Below are 21,609 nucleotides of genomic sequence, written 5' to 3' on the forward strand. Positions count from 1 at the left end.
TACTTGTGATATATCAGATATCACAGGTAGCTAGGTAGATGGATGGATAGATAGATGATAGATAGATAGATAGATAGATAGATAGATAGATAGATAGATAGATAGATAGATAGAAAGAAACACACAGGGAGAATCCCATGCCTAAATGTGTTGAAATATATATGCAAGTACTCTGATAACTTTTTGAAGTTTCAAACACAATTGAATCTTCCTTCCAATTCCAAATGTAATGGGAAGACAAATTGAATGCTCTCACTTCAAAATCAAGATGGATATGTATGGAGATTCGATGGGAATGACCCATTGGGAGGAACTGGGTAGTTTTTATTAGTGTTTTTAAAGACATCTCTCATTCTATCTGCACACAGCTTGTAGGTCCATACCTGCAGGCTGCATTATTGAAAGGTGAAGGAGTCGTTTTTCATAGGGAGGACAGTATACCCTGCTGTTTCTGCTGCTGCCATCGGCACAATGGCGCTCTGGTGATAATGTGAATCTCATCACCACGTGTGAGTGTGGATTATGTGAGTGATATAGCTGGAGACGCAGCCATCAGCCCAAGAATTTGTACTCATAAAAATTGATTGAGAGTCGGGTTTGGCCAGCTGCAAAGTCATTGTTCCAAGTGAGCACTTGAGAAGCCACCGAGGTGAAAAGACTTTCCAAAGACTCATATAAACATGAAAATCGGAGACAAAAATGTCAATTTAAATTAGAGTCAAAAAATCAGAAAGCAAAATTATCTGTTAATGTTGAATAGTTGTTTAGCTTCCTGCTTAGGTTTATATCCTAACCCTGGTATATTTACATGAATAAATATATTTTAATAACTAAAAGACTGCATTTTAAAAATGAAGGTAAGTTTTTGTTCAAGATAAATTAAAAGAACAATTACAAAGAATATATTTGAAATCTTACCCAGACCAAACTTTGTTATATATTTTTTTATGTTTTCCTAATGTTTTAGTATTTATTAGATTTAGGAAAGTATAACTGGTATAAACTACTTCGGATGTCATATTGTAACTCATATTACAATAAAAATTGGATATCTTTGACACAATTTTTCTTCAGGTAATCAGCTTCAGGATATACTTTGTCATTGATTTGAAGCAATTTTTTATTTAACTAAGTGGAATTATTTCTCTTACAATTTTCTAACATCTATTCAAATAGCTGTATATACCAAATACTGTACATTTCTGTGATAAATCCAAATTTTCCTGAGGCACTTAAGTATTAACACATCTTTTATTTATTTAGTCTGATTGCTATTAAGTGATTACCCTGTGGCACACATTTGCCTAATGCAGTTTTAATGCATGATTTTATTTACTGTTCAGAATAAGCCTGCCAGAGGAGGTGTTACTCTTTCCCTCACAGAACAGATAAGATAAAGTGTGTACAGGGGCATTGTGTAATAGTCTCAGGATTAGTCTAGTGTGAGATGGAGTCAACCAAATCCTGCTCCGTTAGACAGTAGAGGCAAAGCTCGTATTTCCTGTTCCATATGGCTATTATTAAATTAATGCATATAACCACAGTTCATCTGAAGATAAACAGGTATCTTCAAAATCACTAGGGATCTTTAGTGCCATAAGGCGCAAAGCAGTGTTGCCACATTAAAGACGTAACCCAGGAGTGGTAGCCTGAAGAGCCCTGGGATTCGGAAAACGACTGACTGTGTGACATCCCTGGAAACTGAAGTAGACATCTATGTTGTGTTGGCCCTGTATCAAGTGTTCACTGCTTGTCGTCAAAGTGTCAGAATCATGACTTGAAGTTGCTGCAAACAACAGCAGGCTCTCAAGACATCACGTTAATTACATATCAGCTGAGTTGGCACAGGATGTAAACAGGCAGTGAGCGGGACATGCGGCAAGCACATGAGAAGCACCGCTTCTCAGGGAGATGTTGTCAGGCTTCTATTTAAGCCTAAAGAAGTGGCTCTCTTTGCCTGATGATTTCTGAAGGACTCAGCATATTTGGAGGACCTACTGAAGCTAACTCCTCACAGGTGTTTGGGATGGCACTAATTTATACCGAACATGAAGGTAGTTGCAGCAGGAAGGGTTTTAGTTTGGAGTAGCATTTGTTTGCTTATACAACAAGACAGTTTGAAGTGTTACAGGCATAGCTGTCACGTCCACAGAGATCAGTATGGTGGCTCTGTGGCTGACTTACTTGGACATGCTTAGTATACAAACACATGGTTTTTGTGGTAGAAAATGAAAGACCCCGTAGGCAGAGTTTTCCTGTCCTGTCCACCCATCAGTTCCCAAATAACCGACACAGAGTCTTACATTAATTTTAAATGCTCAGTCAATGTCTCAGGCTCATTACTAACTAGCTTTTACAACTTAAATTATCCCATTTCTATTGATCTACATCCTGCCACATGGAGTTACCTCTCTTTCATCTTGTACCTCCTATTTCCTCTCCATGTCTTGCAGGTGACTCCTCTTACTCTGCCCTCCTCCCCAGCCTTCTCTGTGTCTGGCTGTCCCAGACTTCCTGTCTAGCTACTGGCCAGTCAGCTTTTTATTAAAGTGACAATTCTTCACAATGTACATAACTAAGGAAAACTTTAAGTCTAATTACTTAGTCTTTTAACTCCCTCAAAGACCCCAGAAGGGGTGAAATGTTACCTAGCCTGTGTATCCTAGATGTATTTAATAGATCATAGACTTTTAACCTCCCCAAGATTTACAACCTATGACATTTAATATGTTTAAGTTCTCTGCAGAGTACAAAAAAACATTCCTAACAGCAACCTCTGTAGTCTCCCAAAGGATGATGGAGCCCCACAACAACAATTCTACCTGGCTTGTGGTAATGCCAGTACACTAATAAACACCACCCAGAATTCAGCTTTGGACTACAAACTGCTCAGGACAATTCCAAGGTGGCTAGCTGAGATGATGCACCCTCATGCACTACTCCAGCCAGGATTCAGACAAGCCCTACACTTTCCCATTACTCAGAGACTGGCAACGAATGATACAGCTAGCCTTCCTAGGACTTGTCCATTGTTTTGGTTTTTTTCAGGGTCCCCTAGAGATGCCATCACCGCTCAGACAGCAGGAAGTAATTTTAATAACATCACATCCACATTATCAAGAGGTGGGGTGGGTTGTTTTTGGTTTTACACTAGATTATGGATATTTGTCATTGTGTTGGGGGTTTGGATACAAGTTGTTATTGGGTATGGTCAGAAAAAAAGGATCTTGTTCTGAAAAAGGGGGGGATAAGAAATGATAGGATAAAAGGGTAGATTATTAAATCTACTTTTAAACTATAGAATATAGTATTTAAAATGTTTTAATAACTTAGTCTTTTTTTTACATGAGACACATCTGGTGGCATGGATCTACTTCAAAAAAGTATGATGGCCATTGAAGAAACTATGAGTTTGCTTTCTTTGTGGCAAAAGATAGCCATTTGTGCAAGAAACTGCCTTTGCCTAGACAGCTGACAGTATGTTGTCCAAACTGGACAAGCAGGACACAAAGAAAAAAATGACTGCTGAACTTTGCCAAGACAGAGTAGAACAGTCCTTCAAAATTTACTGCTTCTAAAAAAAGTCTGTCAGATATTCTAGGCCTATGGGCCAAAGATGGATGCCCCAAAGTTACAGAGGAACCTTGGGTGACTGTCTAGGCAGCCAGCTGTTTCTGTCATTTCTCGTATTTTTGGAAGTTGCTTGCTATGCATTTCCTGCTTACGCAGGTAATAGTATTTCCTTCCCAGGTCTTTGATGGGCTTGAAGACTAGACAGAGATACGATTCTCCCAAACCTGGTCAAAACGAATGTTAGGTACAGACTTTGGACTCTTCAGGAGAGGATAGCTAATGGAGTAATCTCTATAAATTTGCCAATTACTTATGGACTGGACATTGAGACTGTATTTCTTACTTGATAATTATTCTTGTTGTATGCAGTTTCATTTTTGTTAAGGTTATTACATTTCTATTTGGACAATACTTGATAATATTTCTTATTGTATATGGTTTTACTATGTTAGAGTTAAAACCTTTCCTTCTTAATTAGACAGAAAGGGGGAAAAGTTACGGGAATTCTGTCACTGGTCCAGTATCCAACTGAAAAGAGTGCTTTAATCCAAGAGGTGGGGTTTACATTAGGGATGGACAGGACAAGGCCAGGGAGAAGAGGTGGAGCAAGGAGGAGTGTGGCCTTCTGAGCTGGGAAGCTAGCAGCAGTGGGTGTTTTTGCAGTAAGTTGCAATCCAACTCAGCTTTTTGTTGTTGTTATTCTTTAATATTTGTATATAGGTTTCATTTTTTTAGTAAATGGTAAAAGAAATCTTTATCAAGACCCTATCAAAATTCCTAGGTAACACCTACTCCAGTCTCTTGCACAAGATTAGTCAAGTAACTATTGCAGATAGAATGCCCGAAACATACATAGACAAACACACATCATTCCTAATGGAATCAATCATTGATTTGTGTGTGTGTGTGTGTGTGTGTGTGTGTGTGTGTGTGTGTTCCTTTGTTCTCTTTTTAAAATGGAGCAATCACCATGTCAACAGGTAAAAAATCTATCTACTTTATTATTGTAAAAGATTACATCCAGAACATAATCTGTACCTTCATTTGTCGTGCTTAAAAATTTGTTTTTTCTACAAACAATGATAAAGTAAAAATAAATAATTCTCATATATAAAAATGTATAATTCTCATATATTATTTTTTGTATATATGTAGAAATACTGCTATAGAAATTTCTATGTCTAAGGGGCCAGTACTTATAAAGCTAAATAAGACTATACGCGTTTAAAGAACTCATGAATTGTAAATGCTCTCCCAAATGTTGGCTATTGTTTTTCTTGTTTGTCATTTTGTTTTTATCATCAAACATTATATTAAGTTGCCCCTTATTTTATCTCAGTCGTTCAAAACATAAATTTCATCATTTGTTCCGGAGTTTATTTGTACCAACGTATCAGGAGACAATAATATAAGTTTCAAATTTATTTTCAAAACAACTACATATTTGGTAGCTAGGACTTTCCAAAGAGTATCTAACAGAATGGTTAAAGTGGCCCTAAAAGTTTGCCTGATATACTCTGAAATATTAGCAGTGCATTTAATCTTGGAGACTTATGGACTGCCCTTGATCCCTCTCTTTTCATTACTTCCATGTCAATCATAAAGTATTCCTTCTTAAATTATGAAAACTAGTGTTCCATTTATATTCATTCACATCCATCTGCTCTGCTACCAAACTAGCTTAAACCACCATCATCTGCACATGGACTTGAACAGTAGCATCCTGCTTTTTTCTGCTTCCACTTCTACTGTTTTCTTTATAACCTATTTTTCATAGAACCTAAATAACCCTTTGACACATAACTGACATTAAGATACATTGTGTGTCTCTTCCTTTTGGGAAAAACCTACCTAGTACAAGCCACCACATGCACAGACTGCTCAATGAGTAGGTTGGTTCTCCACAGCCCTTGGTGTAATACAGAGTCCAGCTGTTACCATTCCCCTGTGTTACTCTGACATGGGATTTTTTTTGTACATCTTGACTGCAGTATTAGTGATAGAATATATTTTGATGGGTCATCTGTACCTCTGTATTTATTTATTTACTACTAGACCTCAACCACAGTCTTCTCCCCCTCCACTCTCTGCCTATAGTATGTACTGTATGGAGTCTTGTGCTTCGTATTATATTAGAAGTCTACAGATCAGTTTTGCACTTTTTATATTGTTGGATACTTATAATCAAAAGTTTTACTCTAGGATATTGAATAAATTTAATCTTATTAGAAAAAAAAAACAGATGACCTTCTGCCTAAATCCTTCTCGTGATTCCCATGGCACTTAGAATAATAAATATACATGACCTAGCAAAGATCCTATGTATTTCTGGCCCTTCGCTTCCTATCACCAATCAGCATCTACCATTCTAAAATCCTGCATTACTGCTGCAGATCCAAAGGCTTGGCATCTTCCAAGTCTCTAGACCCCTTTCCTGTGTTATGTAAAAATATGAGTCTTGTAGGATTTCTGTGCCTGGGCAACTTTGGAAAAAGTCACCTGCTTTCTTTCAGATGGTTTGACCACTCCTAAACCTCCCTGTAGACATAATGCGCTTTCCTACATTCCAATTTAGTTTTCACTTCAAATGTTGACTATTCAAATGTGTCTTCTCCACTTACTCATTTTAAAATCCCTTCCAACTCTCTGTCACAGCACTCTGTTTTAATTTTTCCAGAACATTTATCTCCAGTTAAAATATTTTATGGATACATTATAGCTTTTAATCTGTTTCTCCTTCTTAGTGTATCTACTTAGCACTTTATCAAACACAGGTAGAATTAGACAAAATATTTGCTAAGTGAGTATGTGCAGATCACACTGAGCATTTGTGTAACAATGCAGCCCTTCCTTTCTTTAAGGAATTTGTACATGATTGTTAGATCTCTCTATGCCATTTGGCCAAGACAGTTAATCATAATATATATTCTATACAAATTCGTCAGTATCTTGAATATATGTTCATTTTCCTTGATTAAATTAAGCTGAGTTTTTTTTTTAATAACTCCAGCATCACCTTTGCCCTCTGCCAAGAACATTTCCAGCTAAGGATTTTAAAAGCCTTAGTCTTGACTGAAATTAGACTGTGGCAGTTGCTAAGCTGCCAGCTGTTAACAGGATCCCCGCAGCAGTAATACACATATAAACCTGAATGCTGTGGTCTCTCAAATCTCATAGTTAGCACCTACATGTGTGCATATGGGCAGGTGGCGAGCAGGTTGGCAATTAAGAACAAAATAGGAGGTTTCCTATCCTGGATATGGATACCATGTGGGACCACAGCATCAGTTAAAGTGCCCTGTGGAAAGGAATGAGGCTGAAGCCAGACTTAGCGCTGTCCTCAGATTAAAGTCTGTCTACCTCCCCCAATTCCCAACAAATCTGTTCTGTTTGCAGTTATTACAAGTGGACTGAGTAAAGAATATTAAATGTTTATGATTGCTATACTTCTCTTGAAGGGATTTTTCTATTTTAATATAGTAAATTATGTAAGCTTTGTTCAGTAATACACCAGGAAGCTTATGAGAAAAACAAATACTTGATCAGAGTAGGTCAGACCTCCATGTTTCTGTGAAAATAATCCCCTGCCTCATTGCTACAGTGCACAGCAGGTAGATGCTGTCTGTCTGACTGCCTCCAGCTGACAGAGGAGGGAGCAGGGGACCCCTGGCTTCTGTAGATGACCTGAGTCCCCCTTGTTCTGGGCCCTGGTTAGTAAATAGTAGCACCCAAGTTGTTTCCACCTGAATGTGCACTAATGATTGCTTGTTGAATTAGCTTTATGCATGTGATGTAGCATGACCTTGTAAAAGAAACAGGTAAAGCCAGAGCTCTTGGAATTCTAGAGTAAGCAAATGGATTGTGAAATGTGCATCATATTATTGAATCAAATAAGTAACTTGTGACTCAGGAGTCTAGTATGAGTAATGCATTACTTCTAGAGCCAATATTTCCCAAAGCCTAATTGCAGGCTCTCCGTTGTTTCGTGGGTCAGGTTTCCTCACCATTAGTGACAGCTCCGCTCACCGTTGGTGTTCTGTTACTCGCCCATCTGTACTCTTTGTTGTACCTATGGGCCCAGGTACTGGAAGGGATTCTGGATCTATTGGGCAGTTTTTGAGATGTTTAGGTAAAATATGAAATGAAGCAAGCCTTTTAATATTTCATCCTTTTATGGCCCTGTTCTCATTTGTCTAAAGCTGGAACTTTGTGTTTTTCCCTTTAGTTGTCTTTAAAGATTCTTTAACTGGTACTTGAGACTTTGTATGTCCTGCTGTTAAAGAGTGATTTGTTATTTGAATCCAACTAAAAATAAAATACTTAACATAAATGTTAAACAGGACCTGGACCTATTTTCCAATTTACATAAAGAATAAACAACATCATTGTGTTTTTCATTGGATACCTTCTGTCTAGTTTTAAGGTCTAGCTGGGTTTTTTTTTTATTTTTTTAAGGTCCAGTTCTTAAATGACATAAAATTTTCACACTTTTGGTGGTTCGTATATATCAAATCTGGATACCTTAGCAGATAACAATGTGAACATATAAATAATATTTGTAAAAATTCTTTGGAAAAACGGTGTTTTGGTTTGCAATAAGACAATATCTTAAAATTTATAGCACAATTATCTGGAATAATTTCACCCCAAATAGAGCAACATAGTATTTAAAACTACACTTAGATGCATGGCCACTTTGTCATGTGTCTTTCAGTTTATTATTCATTAATAAGGGCATTTAGTTACCATCCTCAACACCAAAATCATGTGCTCCTGCTTTACCCATAATGATGTGGCAAGAATCAGCCAATGAGATGTGAGGAAAGACAGAGAGAGGGGCAGAAAAGTAGAAGGAGGCAGAAGGCCGAGGAGAACCAGCAATCCCAGAGTGCTCACAGCATCCAGCCCTCTACCTTTTCTTACTCTGCTTTGTTTTCCACTGAAGAATTCAACACCCATGTTACTTCACTGTCTTTTCTGTCGGGTGAGGGACTTTTTTTTTTTTTTTTTTTTTTTTTTTTTTTTTGGTGATGGTGGTCGTGGTTGGTTGGTTTAATTTGGTTTCGAGACAAGACCTCATTCTGTAGCTCAGACTGTCTATGATCTCTGCCTCCCGAGTGTTGGGATTACACTTATACTTGAGAAGAAATGAATAATCAAGAGATGAGTAACCTTGACTTATTACTTAATTCACTTTTCTCTCCAATACCCTTCGTAGTCTTTGATAGTAATTCAGGGCTGTCTTACATAATGACTTTGCCAAACATTTAGAGAAATTAGACTTCTAATTAGAGAATGTGGTTGTTTAAAGTATCAGAATGAGAATTATAACATAATGTGATGTCATGGAAGGGACACCAGTTTGGAGTGAGGAGGCATTTCCTAGACTCAATATGAGTATTGTCACCTGGGAAACTTTGAAAAGGCAGATTCCACTCTCCATTTACTAGAGTTGAAATCACAATCTCAAAATCTCAAGGGCCCAGACACCTTATCTCTTGAAACTACTGTGTTACAGCAGATTCCAAGTTTGATTTTGTTTGTCATGATTTGTTGAGAAGAGGTCTTACTATTTTGTTCAAGTTGGCCTGGAACTTAAAATTCTCCTACCTCACCCTCACAGGGGTTGGGATTATAAGTATACAGCTTGTTTTTAGAGAATAATTGTATAATTTTACAATAAAGCTTAGCTCTCAGTCTAACTCTTCTTTGTTTTGTGGGCTACAAATCCTCTGAATATCCTGGTGTCTGAGTTGCAAATGTATTCTCTTCAAACCCTTACTACATTATCAAAATGTGTTGTCTTCAATGCTAAAATAACCTTTTATTCATTTGGTTGATTTTTGCTGATTAATGGATCAGCAGAATGTTAAGATAGCCCTGTTATAAAAATAAACCTGTAATACCAATAGCCCCAGTCGTACTACAAGAGAATATACATGTCAGACTCAATAAAATATATTTTTGTATATATTGGAGTTCATTAAATTCCAAAAATATTTCTAACCTGTTCTTACTTTACACTGCTTTTGTGGGAGCCAGTTCTCAGGTCCCTAGTGGCTTTTCCCAGCAGGTCCACATAGAGGATGATTAGGACCAACTGCCTGAGTGCAGGTGTCTGAGATGGTCTGCACTTGGTTGTGCTGGGGGAGGAGGTCTTTTGCTCCACCCCTTGGCGTCTCTATAAAAACCCTGGGGCAGAGACAGTTGGGGCCCGTTGGAATAGGTTCCAGGCCCTCTCGAGGCTATCCTTTATTTTCTATCTGTTTATCTCTGCAAGATTCTCCGTAATAAATCCTTCTATCTAATATTTCCTGCTGCTCACACTCAAGAAAACTCTGGGGAACTGTGGGGGTGGTGAGTAAACGCCCCACATGCCTTCCAATGTTTTAGCCTTTTCTTTTTTTCTATGTGGTAAAGGATATAGAAATGGTTTATTTCTCACAGGATACCTATATCTTTAAGAATTTAAAAATATCTTTTTCAGGGCTGAAGAGAAAGCTTGGCAGTTAAGAGCTCTTATTACTCTTATAGAGGAATTAGGTTCTGTTTGTAGCACCCACATCTGGTGTCTCACAGCCACCTGGAATTCCAGCTCCAGGGATCCAGTGCCCTCCTCTGGTCTCTTCAGATACTGCATATATGTGGTATACATAACATACAATCAGGCACACATACAGATATAAAATGAGTCACACAAACACATTTGTTTTGTTGTGTGAGTGATACACCTTAACTAGCTACTTTCCAAGTTTGGATTTTATTCTTCAAGTTTGTTTCCTGAATCTTCATAGTGCTAGTGTTTTGACTGCTTGCTGATGGAAGTGGATACAGCTCAAATGAAGAACTTGCCTAACCAAGACCTAAAAAACAACACAACCAATTGACATGCCAGTGTGGGTAGGGGAATTCTCCAAAGATTCTACCCCTAGATGAACAGCTATAGCAATTAGTGGTTACTGAGAAGGAAAGTTAGTCTTCTCCAGGGACAAGCCTCCTGATTGGTTAGCCAATCACAAAATGTCAGCCCTAAACACATATGTACAATACTAAGTGAACTCAGCAGGGTGTATTTATACGTTGTGAGAGGGTATGAAACAGTAATAATAATTAAAGGATAAGAGGCTATGAATTCAAGAAGGACTTAGGGGGTCATGGAAGAAGTTAGAGGGAGGCCAGGGAGGGGAGAACGTGTGAATACAGTACTCATAGATGTAATTCTCAAAAATAAATTTTAATACCTCATACTTCCCTGGCTCCAATTGAATGCACTCAAGTTTTACTACTTGGATGAAAGAAGGTACATCACCATATGATGACTATTTCCCAAACATTTTAAACAGAGTATTTAGAGTTTAAAATCAAATGTCAGATATGACAAGTAGAAGGGAATGCACTTGAGAGGACATGTCATATGGTCTGGAGAACTACTTGTTTTTAAAAATGTAGTTTACACTTTCAAAAGTATTACACTTTCAAAGATGGTAGAAGAGAACATTTCTTGAATTTAAACAAAATAAATTCCATGTAGACATAGGCAGAGATTTCATGCTGCACATTTTCAAAGTTGGATTATGCACAGTCTGGAGGAGTTGAGTCATAGAGAAGAAAACAGAAGTCAAGGCGATGCCATTAGAAAATCGATGGGGACCAGTGTTAAAGACCTTGGGAAATAATGTAAGGGGTTTAGACTGAGAAATAGAAAGACAAGTTTTTAAAGATGAAGGTAATGTTCTCCTACATGGGAGTTCGGGTAAAGAAGTGATTGAGGCGGGCAAGATGAATAGTGTGTCTAGAGTACTTCACCCAGTGATAGCAGTGTAGTCTGTTAGTAACTGCTGGAGGTATTTGCAGGCTGTGTAGAGAAGTCAGACCCTCCCGTGTTCTTCATCTCTCTCCCAGCAGGTTTCGGATTATTATGGCAGTGATGTGCCAGGGAACTACTCTTATTATGGTTGTAAAGTCTCCCAAATAAGAGCTGGAGATATGAGGCTTATTAATTATATGCTCAAAATAATCTTTTGTTCTGTTACTAATTTATTGTTAGAGCATTGCTTTGCCAAATCCCTTAATATCTTATTACAGTTTACTCATTCTTAAGACAAATTGGACATATTTTGCTTTATTTTATATACTTGACCCATCATTGTAGTTGTTTTTATTTCTGGAATGTGAAATTGGCATTTGATGTCTCTTGAGTAATGTCTCAAAGACAAAAGTTAGATGTCTTATTCAGCAAGTCCATTGGGGAAAAAATTAAAGACCAGGCTAAGGTATTTAAATTGGTAGTGTGGTCCAGTTGTAAGATAATACTAACGGTTCTTTTTTTGAGATGACCATGGTGGCACATTCCTATAATTGAATCACTGGGAGGCTGAGGCAAGAGGATTATTAAATTTACTGCCAGGCTGTGCTACAAAGGTAGATCTTTGTCATAAAAATGAGGGCTAGGGATGCAACCTGGTAGTAGAAGGTGTGCCTAACATATCGAAGACCCTGGGTTCAGTCTGCAGTTATAGGAGGTAAATATTTTCTTGTCTAACACCTGGAAGTGCTGGATCATATATATTACACATCTTCTTATATGCTGAGCTGAATTACAAGAAAAAGGACCAAAGATCAAAAAACAAAATGTTTAAGCCTCTGTATGAATTAGGACTATGGCTGCATTGGCAGCTGGAATGTGGGATTAAGCTGGTATGCTGGATATTTATTGTCCAGTCAGAGGAAGTCATAATTGAGATATATGCAAAGAAGGAATTTAAAATATAGATCTCAAATAAATTTTAAAAAATCCAGTGAAATGATGGACCAAGAAAATAATCTGCCCCAGGCTTATAAACTTGAGTTTGTGCTTAGTATCTAAATGTGTACAAAAATTAGCCTTCAAAATTCCTATTAGCTTGTATTCATTATCTTTGTTTTATTAAATATAAGTGTAATATCCAAGTTAAGAAACATAGTGGTTGTGAAGTTGGGTTTTAAAAGCTCATATTGCACTGCAAAGGGCCCAAGTTTCCAGCTCCCAGCACCCAAGTCAGGTAGTTCACAACCACCTATAACTCCAGCTCCATGGGAGGCTCTTGACCTTCTTCTGGCTTCCAGGGGCACCTGCACTCATGTGTATATAAAACACACACACACACACACACACACACACACACACACACACACACACGACTAAAAATAAAAATAAACGAGAAAAATACATAAAATGTTCTGGCCTAGTGATAACCCTGGGCCATCTGGTATTAAAGAACATGGAAATAGAAGTTCTTTACTTAGGCTTCATAGACTGTCCACAGAGAAAGCTATGTTGAATAATAATAACTATGATCTAACATGATGAAACTAAATTGATTGTTTTCATCCTTAACAACTTCAGCTATAAAACTATGTCATACATAAACTGTAGAACAGTCATATTTAAGCTGTTTTTATTTCTCAACAGGCCCAGAAATTTAATAAAAAAATCCACAACATAAGAACAGAACGTCACACTGTGAAAACTAAACAGGAGATTTAAATCAGGCATTTTCCAAAGGCGGAACTTGAATAGTTTAAAAATACAGACCCTGAGATTAGAATCTTACATAAGAGAAGGTTAAACAGTAAATTGGAGGAATCTATAATAAAATTAAAATAAAATACAATAAAAATCACAAACACAACTATTTATAGAATGTTAAACTCTAAAAAAAATAACAACCCAAAATGGACAGATGGGAAAAAAAATGAGATATATAATTGCTTAAAGGATACGTATGTAAGTTTTAGGATACTTTTTATAAAATTGAAAGGAATGAAAATAGAACAAAAATGGAACAAAAACTGTTTGAAATAATGATAGATAGGATTCTAAAATTAATATTGCCAGAAATTATCCATGAGAAGACACTCAGCATCCTAGCTAGGATATGCATATCACTCCCAAAGATTTCACAATGAAACTCTAGTAAGTTGAGAGGAAGACAACTTTTCATTAGATTGTTTATTTAGTTATGTATATGTATGTGTGTGGGTACCACTGAGTCTGTGTGGAAATAAAGGACAGCCTGCTGGACTCTGTTCTCTGCTACCATATGGGTCCCAGGGATCGACCTCAAGTCGTGTTAGGCTTGGCAGCAAGCACACTTACCTGCCAACCATCGTGACAGCCCCAAAGATGGAGAGAACACTTAAGAACAGCCACGGAGAAAGAGGAAAATTGAATATAAGGAAAGCGCAATTGAGCTTAAACCAACCTTTTCAGCATGGACACATAGCCCTTTAACAATGGAATATTACCTTCAAAATGCTTACAGGATTGCCAGAGTACATACTATATAGAAAGCAACCAGGCTGGCACTTATGAGTATGGACACAAGAGTTTCTATTAAAGAAAGAAACTAAATTCAAAATGACAAAATGAGATTCAAGAAGCAGTTAACAGCAAGAAAACTAATAAAGAGGAAGTACATTAATATTACAGAAATGTATTATTAATAAAATATAAATTAATATTTAATGTATAAGGTTACATATTTTTTAACAGTAAAGTGTCCTGTTACTAAATGCCAAAATACTAATAGCACCAAAACGAGGTGGAAATAAAGATGAGGATGAACTCTGGAAATGGTAGTGGATAAGGAATAAAGTAATCCGTTTGCTGTAATCAAAACCAGCTTAAGTTAAAACAAAAACAAAATAATATTTGAGAGTTCTCTAACTAATACAGGTGTAATGTAAAGCTCCTACATAACTGGAAAACTGGAGATCTGTTTGTCGTTCGTGCTTAATTGGGGACCAAAAGGAAAGTTACATACAGTTTGTGAATGTACAGAAAGAATGATTATGTACTGCGTTTGGTTGGTTGGCTTTTCGTCTCCTACAAAAATCTACACAGCAGGGGATCACTAGGTCACCATGCTCATCATATGAGCTCTCACTGCCAGCAGACCTATGAAAGGCGAGGAATGCTAAAAATAGAATAATTGACATGCAAATTACATGTTTTTGCTTGGAGGAAAGTCTTGGTAAAGAAAAACTAAAAGTTAAATTTGGTTATTATTTTTCTTTTTGTAACTGCAAACCACTGTTTTCTCCCTCTTTTCTTTCACCGAGCAGGTTAGCCAGTACACCTTTGCTATGTGCAGCTATAGAGAAAAAAAGTCTGAGCCACAGGAGTTAATGCAACTTGAAGGATACACTGTGGATTACACAGACCCCCACCCAGGTAAGGATAAGTGAACCACTTTTCCGGTCATATGCGGATGTCTGCAGCTTTGTGATCAACTGTGTTTGTTCTCCATTTAAAACTCCCCTTGATGAATGGAAGGTTAATTTGAAGCTCATGTAACTGGACAAGACTTTAAGGTTCAAATTATGTCTTTTACCATCATCTGCTTCTCTATTATTTTTATACAATAATAAAATATTTAAATTTTGCTGATATAAAAATTATATGAGATAGAGCAATACATGCAGAAATTTCACTGGGAAGCAAAATCACAAAAAAAAATAGGTAATGAAATGGCAATTAAATGATAGATGATTGATAGATAGATAGATAGATAGATAGATAGACAGACAGACAGACAGACAGATAAATTTTGAGACAGAGTCTGTGTAACCCTGGCTAGCTTGAAACTCACTATGTAGATCAGCCTGGCCTCAAATTCACAGCAATCTACATCCCTTTAACTGGGAGGTAGGCACCACCACTCCAACATATATATTACATTCTAATTTTCTCTACAAAACACTTTCTTATATTTCTGTCTCTCCATGTATAAAATACTATATATAATGATAAATCTGAAATTCAAAATCTGAAACATTCTTTGAATACTCATATGATGCCAAAGCTAGAAAATTCTACATCTGACTTTATTTGACAAGTTGCAGTTAAAATCCATGGACAATAGCCGGGCGGTGGTGGCGCACGCCTTTAATCCCAGCACTCGGGAGGCAGAGCCAGGCGGATCTCTGTGAGTTCGAGGCCAGCCTGGGCTACCAAGTGAGTTCCAGGAAAGGCGCAAAGCTACACAGAGAAACCCTGTCTCGAAAAACCAAAAAAAAAAAAAAAAAAAAAAATCCATGGACAATAAGAATACTTACCTGCATGTTCTGGGTATAAGTGTATGTGAAATTGGTATTGAGACAGGGATCTCACCCTTCAGATAACTCATTACTTGTAATGAGCTCAAGTCCAAATTCCAAATACTCTAAGGTCAAACATTACAGATGTAGGGGGCCCCTCAAACTATGGTGGCTGTAGAACTGAACACATGGTGTTTGAAAATGAGTGAATAAATGGATATGTGGATGGTAGAAAAATTAATCAGCAATTTTAAGAAACACGAACTTAGATACATTTTTAAATTAACATACAGACATGAAGTAGAAATTGGTGGCCATATTCTCTAATTGTTCATTTACATATACAAATACCACTTGTCCAAAGATTAAGCTACCATCTAAACTGAAGTATCACTTTTACCTTCCCTATATTTTTATTTTTCCTGAACTCATATTTCACTTACATGTAGAATAATAAATATACCAACACAAAGCATCTCCTTCGTTGGCATGAAACACCAGATTTCACTCTGTCTTTCTATGGGGTATGTTTGTTGTACTGCCTAAAGCTCTCTAGTCGAGAGCTGAGTGTCTCCCTGAGCTCTACGTAGAAGTGTTTTTACTGTGTACCTTTAAATCATGGACTGGGGATGTGATCCTCAACTAAGATCATTTAAAGCATTGAACTCATATGAATGAAGCTGGGTAAATAAAGACTGAAATTGCCAGTCTTGTAAATTTTAATGGTATCTTTCTTCTTCCACAGGCCTTCAGGGTGGCCAGGTGTTTTTTAATGCTGTTAAAGAAGGGGATACCGTAATATTCGCCAGTGATGATGAACAGGACAGAATATTATGGGTACAAGCCATGTATAGGGCCACAGGCCAGTCTTATAAACCAGTTCCTGTGGTTCAAAGCCAGAAGCTAAATCCTAAAGGAGGAACTCTCCAGGCAGATGCTCAACTTTGTAAGTTTTGTGAAAATTAATTTGATTTTCAAGTAACAACCTTAATAAAATAAAAAATTGAGGGAAATTTGTTTAGTGTTATAGCTTGGATTATTAATTAACTAATTAAATAAAAGTAGTTCCTATTAGTCATAGAATCAGTTATCTAATTTTTCACATAAATCTGGAATAAGTTGCTGTGGGATGTTCTGTATGGCAAATGTGTTGCTCTGATTGGTCAATAAATAAAATACTGATTGGCCAGTGGCTAGGCAGGAAATATAAGCAGGACTAACAGAGAGGAGAAAAGAGAACAGGAAGGCAGAAGGAGTCACTGCCAGCCGTTGCCAGGACAAGCCGCATGTGAAGATGCTGGTAAACCACGAGCCACCTGGCAAGGTATAGATTTATGGAAATGGATTAATTTAAGCTATAAGAACAGTTAGCAAGAAGCCTGCCATGGCCATACAGTTTGTAAGCAATATAAGTCTCTGTGTTTACTTGGTTGGGTCTGAGCGGCTGTGGGACTGGCAGGTGACAAAGATTTGTCCTGACTGTGGGCAAGGCAGGAAAACTCTAGCTACAGTAAGTGATACCTGTATGTTGATGGACTGAGCAGCTTATATTTAGGAATATGTATGTTTATACATATATGCATGTAATAGCAATTAGTAAAAATAATAATAACAATAATAACAATAATAAAGAGGCCATGAATCTGAAGTAGACCTGGGAGGTTTTGGATCGAGGAAAAGGAAGGGAGAAATATTGTAGTTATAATATCAAAAAACATTTTTAAAAATTCTGCAGACATTTCAAAAAGAAATTTTATTTTGGTTTTGTATTTTTTAGCTTAGGTTTCTTGTTAGAGGGAGGAAAATATTGTGATGAAATTCCACTGAACGTGGAAAAGTCACACTGTGCATTTTTTTGGTAACATGCAAGTGTAATGAACTAGCCCCTTGTGTGTTGTAGGGTGATAAAGAGGAACATATAGTTAAGAAAGAAAGAGAGAGAGAGAGAGAGAGAGAGAGAGGGAGGGAGGGAGGGAGGGAGGGAGGGAGGGAGGGAGGGAGGGAGGGAGGAAGGAAGGAAGGAAGGAAGGAAGGAAGGAAGGAAGGAAGGAAGGAAGGAAGGAAGGAAGGAAGGAAGGAAGAAAACAGGTTTTCTTATTTCCAAATGCTTTAATGTCACTTGTCAATCAGTTTCTATATGCTGATTGAAAACATTAAGACCTGGTGTATCTGTCAGGTTAACTCAGTGGTGACTGATTGTATGCCGTTTCAAACACACTTGGAATGATCACTGGACCAAATGCTTTATCTTGTTACACTCCTTTACAAACTTCCCTATTTCTAGATAAACCAGTCTGTCTCTATCTTTAAGCTCAAGTTGTGGCTTCTTATTGTCAAGATTTTTCTCCGAGACAGTAACATCTTGACATGCATTATTTTCTTCTTTCCCTTTTCAGCATCAAATAATTACCCTCTTCTTCTTAGACACTCATGAGTATATTACATCTGAGCATCTTTAAAGACTCTAGAGAGGCCAAACAATTAAAGTTGGGATTTGTGTCTTCATCTCAACTCCTTTGACGCCTCTGAATGCCTTGTTTCACATTTTAGCAGGCTTTTGTCACAGTAGTGCATACATAGTCACATGTTGAATATTCTCTAAGAGCTTGTTCTAGAGGCTCGTTTAGACATTTCAATTAGCCTGGTCACATCAATTGCATCTTTTTTACTGAAAATGTCAGGTTAGAAATGATGCCATGGGCTATCGTAGTGAGCCATCAGATACAAGGCTCCATCAGCACACAAGCATGCATGCATGTGCACGTGAGTGCGCGCGCGCACACACACACACACACACACACACACACACACACACACACACGCGCGAATGCTTTCCTCTTTCTGTGTGTTGCTATTGCTGTAATCACACATTGTCCCTGAATTATTTTGCCCCCTCAGGATGATCTATATATACTCGTTTCTCCTGGTTTAGATTCTCAGTAGGCATAACTGAGTATTTAGAATTAGGTTCTTTCAACATTCGTATACCAGACACTGTTTTTTATCTCATGGGATACTGTTACACAATATCTAATGTGAAACTCCTTTGTCTTCTTGTAAATCCATGTTTGAAATGTTAGCAGTCAGTGCCTCATAAGTAATATTGTAGTATTAGTTTTCTTGTTCAGCTCTGTTTGAAATTATCACTCCTGTTTTCATGTGTGAGCCTAATCTCACTCTTTTTGCTATTTACTTTGAGATAATGAAGTACATCTACCTCTCTGTATCTACTGTTATGTCCACTTTATATTCTTCCTGTTTACTTTCATAGAAAAAAATACCTAGAATGCATCCAAATTCTTACCTGACTAATAATACTAAAGTGTTTCAGTTGCACCTGTAAAATATATCTTCATTCACTCAAAACTCCTACGTCCTTTTTAATATTGACCTCTTGTCTGTAGACCACTCCTTTACTCTCAGCTAGGCTAATTTCTAAACATGTCATACTTAGAGAGCTATCGTATCATTTTTTTTTCTATTTTTTTCAAGTGAGTTGTTGCCCATATATGGACTTTGTTTTTTTTACTTTTGAACTTGCATAACTTTTCTTTTTAATTAATATATATTAATTATACATAGTATTGAGTTTTATTGGGACATTTTCACACATGTACATGATGTGTTTTTATCTGTTTCACCTTTCATTATCCTCTCTTGCTTCCTTCCCTCTTCTCCAGATGCCTTTCCTATTCCCAACTAGTCTCCTTTGTACAGTCATGGTTTTTTAGCTTTGAAGTGTGTGTGTGTGTGTGTGTGTTGCATTGAGGTTTTTAGGGTTTTTTTTTTACAGGATCCTGGGTGAGGGGTTGTTTATAAACATGAACTCCTTACTGGTGATTACACACTGAAGAAAATATATCTCCCTCCTCCTGTAACTATTAACTGTCTATACTAAGGAAGATGAGGCCTTGTGTGCCTCTGACCATGGCATTCCATCTCACGCTCCTCCTAATCCTCTTCTCTTTTACTCTTAGATGCTTATTGGTCCCACTTCCATGGCATTCTCTGAACTTTAGAGGGAGTGAAATAGTTCTTCTAGTTAAGGCAAAAAAGTTAGCAGTCCCTTATGCTCTGCATTTTATCACTTAGGAGTCTCTGCAGTTACTCTGTTGCCCACTGTAAAAGGGAACTTCTTTGACCAAAGCTAGTGACAGCGCAAATCCATGCATGTGAACATAGTTATTGAGAAGTATGCTGTGTCCATTTTAGCAAAAATAAAAACAGCTTCTTCACTATGGCCCCTGACCTCCTAGGCCGTGGGTTTTGACCAGGCTTGCAGTATCAGAGGTGAATTCCCTCCAAGCCAATCAAAAAGCATTGGTTACTCCCATTACTGGCTTGCCACTATTGAAGCAAAGGGGATTTTTCTGTCTGATCAGTCTGAACTAGAGCACACAGGGTCCACAACTGAGTAAGAGTCTTACTGAAAATACTGCCCCTGCCCTCACCCCCAAGCAGCTTGCATAGCATCTTTGGACATTATAAGAGCTTGCTAATAGGAAGAAAACTTCCATCTTGGTTCCAGCTAGACTTCTCTATGTCCTGAAACCAAAGCATGTGTGTCTTGAGTAATAGAGTCTTGCCCTAAGAGCAGCAAAAGCAGCAAAGTCATTACTACGCAGTGCAAACAGAAAGTAATTTCTCCATTGCACATTCTGAACTCTGACTTCGATGCCCTTCTGGAGATGTGGCTCATCGGGCACACAAAGCTAGTTGGGGTCAGTGCCCACCCAATATAATGTCCTCCCTCCCAGCAGAGTGGTCAGCCAGGTCTTTGGTGGTCCTTCTGTGTTTGCTGCCTTAGTTACTTTCAAGTCAATATTAACTGGATGAATTGAAACTGTTGACCTCCTATTCTTTGCCCTTGAGTCCACACAGCTATTATGCTAATGAAACATTCAAATTTTCAGGTTCCACTTGAATGAAACCTCACTAACTTCTTGAATTTCTAGACAACAGCAGTATTGCTCAATTTGGATTTTATTCCACCCACTGTTAGCACTCTTGGTAACAATACCACCTAAAGCATGGATATCCAACTGTTGCCATAGAAACTCCACCCTCAATTACCATGTCCCACATTTCTAGTTAGTCCATAGGTTAATCATCACAATTTAAGATACTATCACAGTGCATCATTTAAGATCATTTCTTGCTGGCTTATTTTGATAAATTTTCTTACACTGTTTCAGAAGACAAACTAAACTGAAATTTGCTGGCATCATAGCAGTGAACATTTGAATAGTACTACAGGTATTTTTTTTATTTTTTAAAAATTTGGAAAAAAAATTGGGTAATTTTTTTCTTGCAGTAAATATTAATTGAAGGTAACCTGATAAAACCCAGTTTTAAACAACAGACTTTGGCTATACCAGGTGATTGTAAACACATTTTCTAACTGATTCAGATGCCTCAACTGTGTCTTTTAAGAGTAAAATATAATAGATGAGTTATGCCAAAGGAAAACTATATGAAAATATGTTCTAAAAATGAGAAATCAGACAATATTATAGCCTTTTATTTTAGTTTATGAGACAAAAATGTGAATGAAGAAATGTAGAGATACACAAAAGATTCAAAGTAACAGATTTGTAGGGTGTAGGTTTTATGAAAACCTTTCATTAACTCGTTCTGTTAAATAAGTAGATTGTAGCTGCTCTTACCACAGACATTAACTGTGCCACGTGACCTGTCAGTCTGCTTCACTTAACTCACTTTGTGTATTCTGTGACATTGTATTGTAATATATAAAATGAAATTTCTGTTGAAAGTAATGAGTGGTCAATAGCACACATCCCTGTCTTACACCCCTGCTTTTAAGCTGATACCATCCCTTGTATTTTGTAGTGTGCTGTGAGCACTCATCACCATTGCCATTCTTTGTATTTAAAATAAAGGCCAGACAACTAAACCAGCTTTAGTTTTAGAAAAAATAAAGTTTGAATTTTAGAA

At 37.3% G+C, this 21,609-nt stretch overlaps 1 protein-coding gene across 10 annotated transcripts in view; it reads left to right on the plus strand.

The window, feature by feature from the left end:
* Cadps2 (calcium dependent secretion activator 2) overlaps positions 1 to 21,609 on the plus strand; it is a 544,863-nt gene that overhangs the window by 359,776 nt on the left and 163,478 nt on the right. For all 10 annotated transcript variants that reach the window (XM_016006862.3, XM_016006864.3, XM_076566153.1 and 7 more), the window contains exons 10-11: positions 14,680 to 14,788; positions 16,400 to 16,600. In XM_016006862.3, coding sequence (XP_015862348.3) covers positions 14,680 to 14,788; positions 16,400 to 16,600 — 310 coding nt within the window. The remainder of the gene's footprint in view (positions 1 to 14,679; positions 14,789 to 16,399; positions 16,601 to 21,609) is intronic.

This window comes from Peromyscus maniculatus, chromosome 3 (genome assembly GCF_049852395.1).
Source record: "Peromyscus maniculatus bairdii isolate BWxNUB_F1_BW_parent chromosome 3, HU_Pman_BW_mat_3.1, whole genome shotgun sequence".
Taxonomy (NCBI): Eukaryota; Metazoa; Chordata; class Mammalia; order Rodentia; family Cricetidae; genus Peromyscus; species Peromyscus maniculatus.